The 11,820-nt window shown below is 38.1% G+C and overlaps 1 protein-coding gene across 1 annotated transcript in view; it reads right to left on the reverse strand.

Moving 5' to 3' along the window:
* The window catches only part of LOC145677359 (cytochrome P450 4C1-like), a gene marked incomplete at its 3' end in the record, with an annotated part of 33,936 nt that extends 23,262 nt beyond the window's left edge, over positions 1-10,674 (reverse strand). Inside the window, 1 exon segment of the mRNA XM_081747875.1 lies at positions 10,228-10,674. Within this exon segment, the coding sequence (XP_081604001.1) occupies positions 10,228-10,426 (199 nt within the window).
* Between the last annotated feature and the right edge of the window lie 1,146 nt (positions 10,675-11,820).

Genomic DNA, 11,820 nt, shown 5'->3' on the forward strand with positions numbered 1-11,820 from the left:
TAATCAAATGGTGAACACCTTTTTTCCATTGGCGCCCGATGGGAAGGCAGGGATCGCCCTCCTGGCTCACAAAAATTTACGTAATATAGCAAACCACGTATATTAAATACCATATATACCAGACGTGATACAGCAATCATGGAGATGCGCCTCCCTAGAAAATTTTCTTCGGGCGCCCCTACGTCTTTCTGATTTCTTTCTTATGTCTAAACATATTCAATCTAAACTTATGTTCCATATCATTTTAACATGAAAATTTTAATTACGTTTATTAGAATCATGGATAAAGGCGGAGCTACTCTAAATATTTAGTTAGTTTTCCCCTTAATAGTCAATGTATTCATAGAAATTAATTCAAAAATATAATATTAGAAAAAACGTATAAAAGATTGTTAATGTAATGAGAGCATTCTCACGTATTAAATTCAGGTAGAGCGAAATTTTTCATAGTACATTTAGTTCGGTTCTAAATCACATTAGCATGAAACAAGTTAAAGAAGAGAGAACCTTATCTTCTTCCATTATCTTAGTATGAACGAATCGGTGACTCAAAGCGCAGTTAACAGATGGAATCGGTCGCTCATAGGACAGTTAACAGTTCCTGTCGCTAATAGGACTGTCGCAAGTGGAAAGACACCCATAGGCCATAGAATTAGTTAGTTATTATCGTTTTCGCTCGATACTGATCAACGTAAAAACCGGATTTCTACCACTTCCGGTTTGAATATATTATCTTCAAAAACGAACTTAGTGTTTAGCTCGTAACTTTTGATCCTCTACACTGTGACTAAATTTGGAGATGGTCCATCAATTAGTTCTTGAGATTCTTTGTCTACCGGATGGACACACAGACAATATAAAGCGATCTAAAGGAATAGAGCGATATGAAGGAATTTTGGTAAAGCGATCTCCTTAAAATTCAACTTTTCTTTAAGCAAACGGAAAAAATATTTTCCATACAAATCAAATGAGCTATAGTGCGTCCAGTAAGAGAACGTCTCTGACATCTCGCAATGACATTGCCACTACTCGCGTGTCGTTTTTTTTTTTTTCAGTGCAACTGTAGTGGCAATTTAATTAATGGTATAAGACAGAGTGATCGTGGTTGGCAACACTGGTATCAAAATAGGGGCTGCAATGTCCCACCGCATGTGGTAAGAAACGTCAGAGACCATCTCTTGTTGGCCGTGCTATAAAACATAAATTTGGAGTAGTTACTCTACACAGTTCAGGATACAGAATTATTATCTATATTTGTTATATACTTTGTTTATAACAATACTTTGTTTATATATATTCGTTTTTGCTGATTAGCTTGTTGGTTTAGTACCGAGAATGCTTGCATGGTCCTGTAATCCAGTTCGTTTTGGAGGCGAAGTTATGCCATGATATGGGTACGGTAGTTCAGTGGTAGATAGTTCGCCTCTGGGGCCTCTGCTTCGATTCCTGCTCGCACTAAGTGGGCTTTATGGTGGACAAACACCGTGTTCATGGGTTTTCTCGAGGATTCTCCCGTTTCCTCCCACTTTATTCATTCCACTATTGCATTTATTTCTCATCATCACCGTTTCCTTTAGCCTAACCGGAATAACTGTAAAACATGAACGATTTTATTTAATTTCAAAGATCTTGGCACGATAATGATCTGTGTATTCGCCAAGCCCCGACGGGATTGCACCCAGTAATTCTTAGTTAGGAGGTATCCAACCTTTGGCAAGGGGAGAGGTCCAAAACTACAAGCCATTATGTCTGTGTAGCATTGAACGGGTATTCTTTTGCACCCGACAAGACGATAAGTAATTGTAAAACACTTTCACCTATATTTTCAGAAAAAATGATAGAACGAGATTGTTTTTATAAGAGAAAGAGTACATATGAAATATAAGATCAAATTTTCATGCTACATCAATCATTTCCCTGTTAAACAAGTAGAGTTTTATAAGGAAAGTGTACAAATGTATGTTGAGTTCGGAAATTTTGGGGGAAGAGGTCCGGACGTGGTGGACCCCCCATGAGTACGCCCCTGTCATAGTTCGGAGTCCATGTTAATAATAGGTAGGTTGTAGGTTCTATTTTTGATAACGTTTATGATGTATGAGGACAGGACTCAACATAAAAAATCAAACAGAAATCTCTGTAGTTTTAGTAGTAGTTTATTTGAGGAAACCTTTTCTTTTGAGATCGCTGGAAGATGTTGAACATTTTGTTGCAGGTTTAGTTTGGTTGAATTTCATTTCAGCGTCCCCTTCAGTATCGAGGCTATATGAAACATGGGACTACAATTTTAAGTGGTATCCGAATCACTGTAATACGTTAAAATTTCAAGACTCTCTCAACCAGCGGAGCAAATCTGTCTTCAACATTGTAAGACCGTTAACATAAGCTTTATTATTATTATTATTATTAAGCGATCTTTAAAATTTTTATGAAGTTGAAAACCAATGCTGTGGTCGATCAAAAAGTAGAGATATCTTCAATATTGGGAGAGCGGGCAAGTTTGAGGCTTATTCTGAGGGGACATCAATTTCATCTCACTTTCCTTTGTGGTGGCAATCGGACACAAATCATCACATTTCTCCCTCCCCCCCCAAAAAAACTTTCAAATTGGATTATTGGGGGAACAGTCCCCCAGTTTCAAGATTAGAGGGGACATGGCCTCCAAATCCGCCGGGATTTGCACTATAGTGCTCCTAACGCAAAAGTCGAACCTAGGATCCCGCACTAGTCATAAGACCAGCAGTGAGTACCCCTCTATTTAACCACTAACTCCTGAAGATATGATAATATTATTAAGTTTTTTCCTTTTTTAATTTGGCTTATTTTTAAAATAAACTACGCAACATGAAAAGTGATATTAAGAGGAAACATTCAATTCTCAGCTTTTTTTCACATTCTTCACGCTCATATGAATTCAAGACCTTGACTTTACATATGGAAGTCAAGGTAAAAGTAATGGTATCCACTACGACGTATGTGCACGGCGAGAGATTTCTTGCATTTTGCAAAACTTCGGTACTTCTATTTCGTTGCTACTTCAATTCACTTATAGACACATCTCTGTACTTTATTTCTTGGCTTTAGCGAAATCAATCAGAAGTTATTTAAATGAAAATGGAAAATATAGTATAAAAGTTTTCATATTAATTTTTAATATGTCTCCAATTTTGAATATTAGCTCCCTAGAGATAATAATAATAATAATAATAATAATAATAATAATAATAATAATAATAATAATAATAATAATAATAATAATAATAATAATAATAATAATAATAATAGGTATTCTGCCACTATTGGCAGGTCACTTGCCGCAACTAAGAAGTTTCCATGCTCCAAGCTCCTCCGTTAACCTCTTCATTTTCGCGCATGACTTTTCTATTTGAATATATTCCATTAATCGTAGTCTCTTTCGCCCCCTTCTTCTCCTTCCTGCCATCGTACCCTTTAGCACGTCCCTCATGATATAGTTCTTTCGCAGCAGTGGCGTAACAATGGCCTTCTGCGCCCCTAGGCAAAATTCCTAGTGTCGCCCCCCTCACCCATTGAATAGGCCCTATGCATGGCCATAAATAGACTGAAATAGTGTGACGTCACATCCTTTTCGTTGCCATGGTGATCGCCATTTTATTTTCTATACAAACACAAGCGAAGGCTGAGAAATAACGCATAAATGGTGATATGTTATGTATTTCATTGTAAGCATTAATGTAATTGAGCAGAAATGGAACAAGCAATATCTAGAATTCTTTACTAAAGATTTTCGATATTCTGTAGGCAACATAAAATTCTTAATCGTAAACTTAAAATTACTAAGGCAAAATAAATGAGCAAATATGATTCGATCAGAACACACAATTGTAATATTACATGATACAGACAAATCAACACGATCTTTACATAAGATTTGTTCCCCTTCTGTGCAATACATCGAGGCATTTATATTAACAAATAATGGATACAAAATTACCTCAACTTCAGTTCTTCATGTCTGCCTCCACTCTGCCTTTTAAATATTTAAATTCGCCATCATACATTACGGAAGACACGTGATTTGATTCAAGAGCATTTTCGCCTTTTTCCACCAACTTTACTTCGTTATCAAAGTATTTAAAAATTCTAAATAATTTCACAGCCATTGTTTACTCAACATCTCATTTACACACTCACGTTTATATAGAAAACAAAATGGCGATCACCATGGTAACGGAGAGGATATGACGTCACCACTATTCCAGTCTATAACGTGCCGAAAACGTGAAAACATAAATTTTAAAGGTCTATAGCTCCAATACTAAGAGACCTACGTAATCGGGTCAAGACTTCATTTAGGAACTAACAAAAATCCAAAAATCCATGTTTCAGAATCCTAAGGTACTCACAAAACAATTTTTATAGAGGGATTTTGGCTGCGAATTTCTAATTTAAAGTACTTACCAACTGCCTCTATAAAAATTGATACGGAAGTACCGCAGGATTCTGATAGTTGGATATTTGGATAGGTTGCATACTAGTTTCTAAGTGAAGTCTTGACCCGACTACGGTAGGTCTTCCCATAGCATTGGAGCTATAGACCTCTAAAATTTATATTTTAATTTTTTTCGGCAGCCTATAACTCCGAAAGGAAGCATTTATGCACCCAGGTTGGTCTACACTTTTTATTCTATCTTGGTGTCAGGAATCATCTCCCAAACGTTGTTGTTTTGAAACACCCCATATATATACAGGGTGGTAGTAACTCCACCGACAAACTTTGCGAAGCGATTCCTTATAAGAAATGAAAGAAAAAAGTTCTAATAAACATGGGCTGAAAAATGCCTCCTTTCAGAGTTATGATCCATTGAAAATTCGGAAAATCATTTTTCAAAACTCCCTAACTTAGAAACTATAAGATCTATCCCAAGCGATTTAAGGAATTACACAGGAACTGGTATACGCTCTATCTAAATATCCATGTTTCAGAATTGACCGGTACCAGCGAAACGAACGCACCATTAGTACTTAAAGGAGTATCCCTATACTACAACTTCCTTTTCACAGTTCCTTTTACCGATAACGGAAGATGGTAAATCGCGTATCTTATGCCAATTCATCAAAAAATATTTCCGGTACTGGTTTCCTTCTTTCTTCTAACTTGAAACACCAAATTTGAGCGCACAAGCACTGGATACTGTACAGCATTTTTTCAGTTCTCGTTAATACTTGGACAAGCACATACTATGGCTCTGCAGCTTTTTTTGACAGCATTAATGATTCTTAGAACTTTTTCTTACAATACAAGAATCGAACCTTTCCATTTTTCGTTTATAACGAGCTGCTTTTTTTTTTTTTTTTTTTCTGTTCCAGTAAGGCACACGACATTTCATGCATTCCACATATCTCTTTCTTAGTGCGAACACGGCATTATGACTTGAATCCCAGCGTGTTTGAGAGAGTTTCTTTTAGTGTCGTTTTATTTTCCGGAGATTTACCCTTGGGAATACAGTCTTATAAGACCTTCCAGCTTTTCCCGCTGCTACCAAAGACGTTGCATAGAGTGGCAAAGAAATTAACAGCTTCTGTATTAACTTTTGCAGCATCTGATAAAGAAGATTGAGATCATGTGCTGCACAGTGAACAGATAGGTCATTTTTGGCATGTTTTTGAATCCGCATTTGCAAGCCAGAAATACGACTTCTCATTACTGCTGGTCCATCGTAGCCTTGCCCTCTGCATTTTTTAATGTCAATCCCATGTTCTAATAGGACTTTTATTATTAAATCTTCATAATTTTCTGCACAGTGTTTGTCCATATCATAAAACCCAAGGAAGCTTTCTACAATTTCGAACTGTGGGAAATGAAGAAAACGTGACATTTTGGCAACCCCCCAACATAGCTTTGGCCTATATTTTTACATTTTATTACACTGATATGAAAAAGTACGTTCAAAAATTTATTTTGGGGTGCACGTTTGGGTGCCCCCTGACGTTGGCGCCCCGGACAGTTGCTCGGTTTACCCGATCTTTGGTGCTTGTGCTTAGTTCTGTGTAGCCGTGGTACGTGGCAATTGTGATGCGCCTCATAATCATTGCAACACTCTTTAACTCGTTCTAATCCGGATTTTATAGGTCATAAAATTTGTCATTAGGCCCTATTGTTGAAATCCCGTTCCGCAGGGAAATTTTATTTAAAGTTAGTAAGCTAAGTACATGTTATAATTAAGTAGATGTTATATATGACTGATATAGTATTAATACAGGAAGATTAATTTCTTAATTATACAATGTTATAACCTCGACGAGTTTACAGTAATGCCAATAATTTGATACGCAAATGTAATAAACTGCGAGCGAAATGAGCAGGAATTTTTGTTCTTACCATGTTCGGAAATGAAGATCGCAAAAACTTGGGGCTCCATTTATATAATTTGCTTTTTTTTATTAAAAAACTGTGGCACCCCTTAATACACCGAAATGCCTTGCGCCCGTAGGAAATGCCGTTGCGCCCTGCCTACCCTATGGCTACGCCAATGTTTCGTAGCCAATGTCCCAACCAGTTTGTCTTTCTCTTCTTAATAATGGCTAAAATTGTTACTTTCTACCCCACCATTTCTAAGACTCTCATTCGTTTTCCGCTCTACCTAGCTAATTCACTGCCTTCTTCTCCATACCTACATTTCGGAAGCTTCCAGTTGTTTTTCATCATTTTTGCATAATGTCCATGTTTCTGACCCACACAGGACAATGCTCCACACGAAGCATTTTATAAACTCTTTATTCAAAGTCCCACAAAATAGTGTTTTCTTCCTCCTAAAGACTTCTTTTGCCATTCCTATTCTTGCTTTTATTTCACGTTCACTACTATCTTTTGTGGTAGAGGGCTTAACTCTGATGCATGAGGTCCCTGGTTCATACCCTCCAGGGTTGAATAAGTTTGTGATATACAACATTGTGTCCGTGGGTTTTCTTGTGGTACTGTTTCTTCCCACATTTATCATTCCATCAATTCTTCCATCATCATTTACTCGTCTTAATCATCCATCTCCCTTAGCCTAAAAGGGCATAATCGTGGGACGCTAAACTTAAATATTTCATTTCATTTTCAACTGGCGCGCTGTGTACTAACCAGATGCAGTAGATGTAATCTAAAACAAATACAGCGAGGAGAGACAGTTGCGACACCCATTTCGTCCCAGTCGGTCACTGGTCTGTCTTGGTCTCAGTTTTAATTTTTGACCCCTAATTTGATCTTGAAGCGGTCGGTTCCAGAAATCAAAAGTGGTGCCATTGGACACAGCTTATCGAAATCTGAAAAATACTCCCTTTTAACTCGTTCTGCGTCATGAGAGCCCCATTAAGATTGTGATATAACAATATTCAAACCATATGTATTATCGGAACATATTGTGTAATGTCACTCTTGTGCAGCAAATAACGTTTCAGTGCATCTTTTCACGTTTTGATTGCCCTTCCCCTTCCCCTTCATTCCGGTTCCTTCAAGGACAGAAAATCCCGACAGTCATATTTCAGAAGCTTCCAATCTTTTTTCATCGCTTCTGCGTAATATCTATGGTTTTCTTCCCCATAACGGTCGTAACTCTATTCAAGAACCAACAAAATAGACTTTTCTTCTAATTAAATGTTACTTTCACCAATCTTATTCTTCACTGGCGTCTCTGGCATGTAAAATTTGGGGGTGGGGGGGACATCAAAGAAAGTGATTAAAATTGTGCTACCTAGCCCAACATATTTAATATTTTGTACTTCAAAATATTGGGGGGACGCGACCCCCTGCTATTCTTGCTACTTTTTACGCTTCACACTCAATTTCTTAAATTTTATTTTAGTTTAGCGCCTCTTTCAGCAGCAAGGTGTGGACCTTCAGCTTTGTGTGGGATCCAAATCATTTGAGCTCTCGTCGGGAATTGAACAAGGATCTGTTTACCTTTATGTCCTAATGTTATGATCGAAGTGATAATACAGGATGTTCCTGAAGTTGCGGTGGTTTTTGATACGTAACTGTGTGAACTTCAATGTAGTGGTGGCAGGGCGGGATTAACCCATCCGGAGTCCCGGGGCTGAAAAAAAAAAATATGTGGCGCCTACTGACTTCACCTAATACATTTCTGTGAAAGTATGGTAGGAAAGTTAAGGGAATATATTTTATATTTCTGGTCATATTTTATTTTATGATGATGATTGCATCTTTATGATTCTTTTTTTAGATAGCTAATTGACATTTTGATCAGAGTGAAGGCTCCTGTCCAACTGGTGACCCGGGACTATAGCTCCCCTAAGCCCCTTCCTTAAGGTTGGTTTAAAGGGACAAGTTTTGCCGATAGATGACACTACAGTCTTCGTATCTCTCTCATGTATTTTTTTTTTTACCTTTCACGAAAATTAACAATTTCTCTTACAAATTTCAATCTAGAGACTTCAAATTTTTAGAAAAGGAACTTCATAACCTATTAAAGAGAACAATCCGTGCCGATTTTTTATTTAGAATTTTCTTCATTGTTGAAATGGATATCCAAACCTTTAACAATGGAACTGTTTCAACAGTGAAGAAAATTCTAAATAAAAAATGGCACGGATTGTTCCCTTTAATAGGTTATGAAGTTCCTACTCTAAAAATTTGAAGTCTCTAGGTTGAAATTTATAAGAGAAATTGAAAATTTTCGTGAAAAGTAAAAAATACATGGGAGAGATACGAAGACATCTATAGGCAAAACTTGTCCCTTTACACTAACCTTAATTCAGCCCTGAGTGGTGGGAAAATTGAGGCTCAAAATTCAATATTCACTTTGAGCTGAAACTTCCAGACGATATTTAGAGACGACTCAATTTGTAGTTTACCAGCTGAATTGCGACGAATGAAAATGGAAAATGACTTATTTATGGTTCCAACCATGGGGAGAGTTAAGAATTGTCTGCTGGGAGCAGCTCGAATCTCGGTGATCGGTCTTGGTAGGTGGCCATCTTATGGGTGGTATTTTTATTTTTTGTCAAAAAAGTTGGGGGGCAATGCCCCATGCCCCACATATCTCCGCCCATGGTTCCACCAACACGATTTACAGGAGGTTACCCAAGAAATCAGAGCAATAAACCAGGCCACGCTAGGTAAGAGTTATACAGATTTTTCAAACCCGCAACTATACGGTCATTTTCTCTCCCCCCCCCCCACAAAAAGTAACGGACCTCGGATTGTTCCACTGGTCAAAAACTCATGGTTACTAAAATTGCAGGAAATGCCGCCTCACCACTGTATTCAGTGAAGATTTCGTACGATTTCCCCCGGGGGAATTTCAATATACCAGGAGTTAAAGTAGTTCTGCTAAAATACTGGTAAACTTTTACTCAGCACGATCGGATATTTGCCACACAGAGGGATTTCGCAACTCAAGGAAAATTTCCACGGGTTATCTCACTGACCTACATTGATATTCGAACAGTGATATATCAAAAACCGTCATAATCCACTGGGGCATTCTATCATAGTAACTACAAATAAAATAATATATTATTTCTATTCATAGGGCAAGGTGACCAGAATTTTTACTTGCAAAAACGGGACACATACGAATCGGCGACGCGGGGGGGGGGGAGTAAATATGTGACTTTCAGATTGTATTTTGGGACTCAACAGTGTTTTCAGTTTACAAAATACATAAGTAAGAATGATAACACAGCGTCTCTAACTTAAGTACTACCCAACAATACTTTTATTTTAAACTACTCAGAAATCGAACTCAATTCCCACTTGAACACAGAACACTCAATTCTCATTTGAACATTCAGAAATTCCAGACACGGCTCAACCTTCCCAATGAGTGTTGGTACGGAAGAGTGTAGAATTTGCATTGACCATTTATATTTTGAATAATAATTACGGGACACCTGGGTCATTTTTGCTTAAAAACGGGAGATTTAGGCGTCCCGTTTGAGAATCAGATAAAAGGGGGACAACGGTTGAAAAAAAAGGACTGTCCCGGCTAAAACGGGACCTCTGGTCACCTTGTCATAGGCATAAGATAGGCTCTATAATTAGATTGTAGAGGCGGATCTAGGAGGGGAAGCCCGAATCCAGACTATGATAGGTACTATATCATGATATTTCTATAAATTTCCAAAAATATATAAATAACAGCTTAAATTATTTTTGTCACTAAGAAACTGGGGAGCTTAGGCTTCCCCGGCCCCAGGCTAGATCCGCCACTGTTCGATTGTTGCAATCAAATTTCCTCTTACCTCTAGTGTTCCCTCTGAAGAGCAATCCATTTCCTACAAAGGGCAATGTTTTCGGTCCTGGAATTTTCGCTGCGAGACCCCACAAACGTCGTTTGCTGTATCTGAAGTACACTATCCACAAAATTATTATTGGCAACACAACCATATACACAATACGCCATATCAGAATTAAAACTTGGAAAATAATTGCTAAAGACATTTTACATTAGTTATTGAAGGCCACACACGCACACGCTCTTTTATACACATACGCACACTACCTGAAAATAATCACCAACCAACGCTATTTTTTTTTTTTTTTTCTTTTCCTGTCAGAAAAATCGTAGGAATTATCGTTCAGTGTTGCTCTTCCGTTCCCATCGCTTTAAGTTCATCATTCTTTCTGTTACGTGAAAGGGTCGCTCTCGCTTCATCTTCACAAAGTGAAAACAAAAAGCCTCTTCCAGTGTTGCCAGAGAGAGCTTTTAAATACTTTGTTTTTTCTCCTCACATTTTAGTAGCACAGTGCTACCTACATACAATTCATCCTTTAAAATACTATAAGTTGCTTGGTGAAAATACTGCAGACCACATGAAAGTAAAATACGATATTTTAACAGAATAGCGACACAGTATTTAGATCTAGTTCTAATTCTTCCTTAGCTCCCTTTTGGTCTATATTAGCGTTAGAGCTACGCGTCTTTGGCACGGGAGATCCGGGATCGATTCCTACAGGAGCTTATGTGGTTCGGATTCCATGTTAAGCCGTAGGTTTACGTCTCATAATATATTATAGTCTTGATCTTCAGAGGAACGCTAAATCCTACCTAATCTAATTGATCTAATCTTGTTTCTTCTTATTATACTGGAACGCCTCGATAATCGCGGTGCCAGGGGCGTCATTTAGGGGGGCAGGGAGGGGCATTTGCCCCCTGAGTTTGAGATGTATATAGATTTTATCAATAGAATAATAGTAAATCAGTGAAAAACGCAAAATTTTACTTATATCAAGGGGTCTTGCCCCCCCCCCAAGCAAAATCTGAAATGACGCTCCTGCGCGGTGCTCCCGCATGACAGTGTAGTTAGCGAACACGCGTTCAGTGCGGGTCTGGGTTCGATTCCCAGTGGGGAGTTCATGTGGTTTGGATCCTACAATCAACATTCTTAAAGTGTTTTTACAGGCTATTTTTATAGCAACAAACACGAAACGGCATATACGACTTATTACAACACTTTTTCCCTCGAACTCGCCTGCAAAGAACCCCCATTCATTATTACTTAGTTAATAATCTTGTACTTCCGCATTTAAAGGAAAATCGTACTTGCAGTCAGTATAATATAACCAACAGTTACAAGTCGAGGTGAACCAAACTCAGAAACTCCCAGCATGCAAAACAGGGGAACATAGCATATCTTGCTGAGCTGAGCCTGTCTCTCTCCAAGGTCAGCCACCATATAGCTATAGCAATCTTTTTTTATCCCTCAGACGATGGGCTACTTGCCCATCAAATTTCGTTCACATCCGGCTATTGTGCTGCCAAAATGTCTTGAGCTGTGGCAAAAATGCGAACTAAAGCTCACACCCTCACACACCCACGCGTTGAGCCAATAAGA

Source organism: Thermobia domestica, unplaced genomic scaffold (assembly GCF_964235325.1).
Source record: "Thermobia domestica unplaced genomic scaffold, izTheDome1.hap1.1 HAP1_SCAFFOLD_805, whole genome shotgun sequence".
NCBI classification, from domain to species: Eukaryota; Metazoa; Arthropoda; class Insecta; order Zygentoma; family Lepismatidae; genus Thermobia; species Thermobia domestica.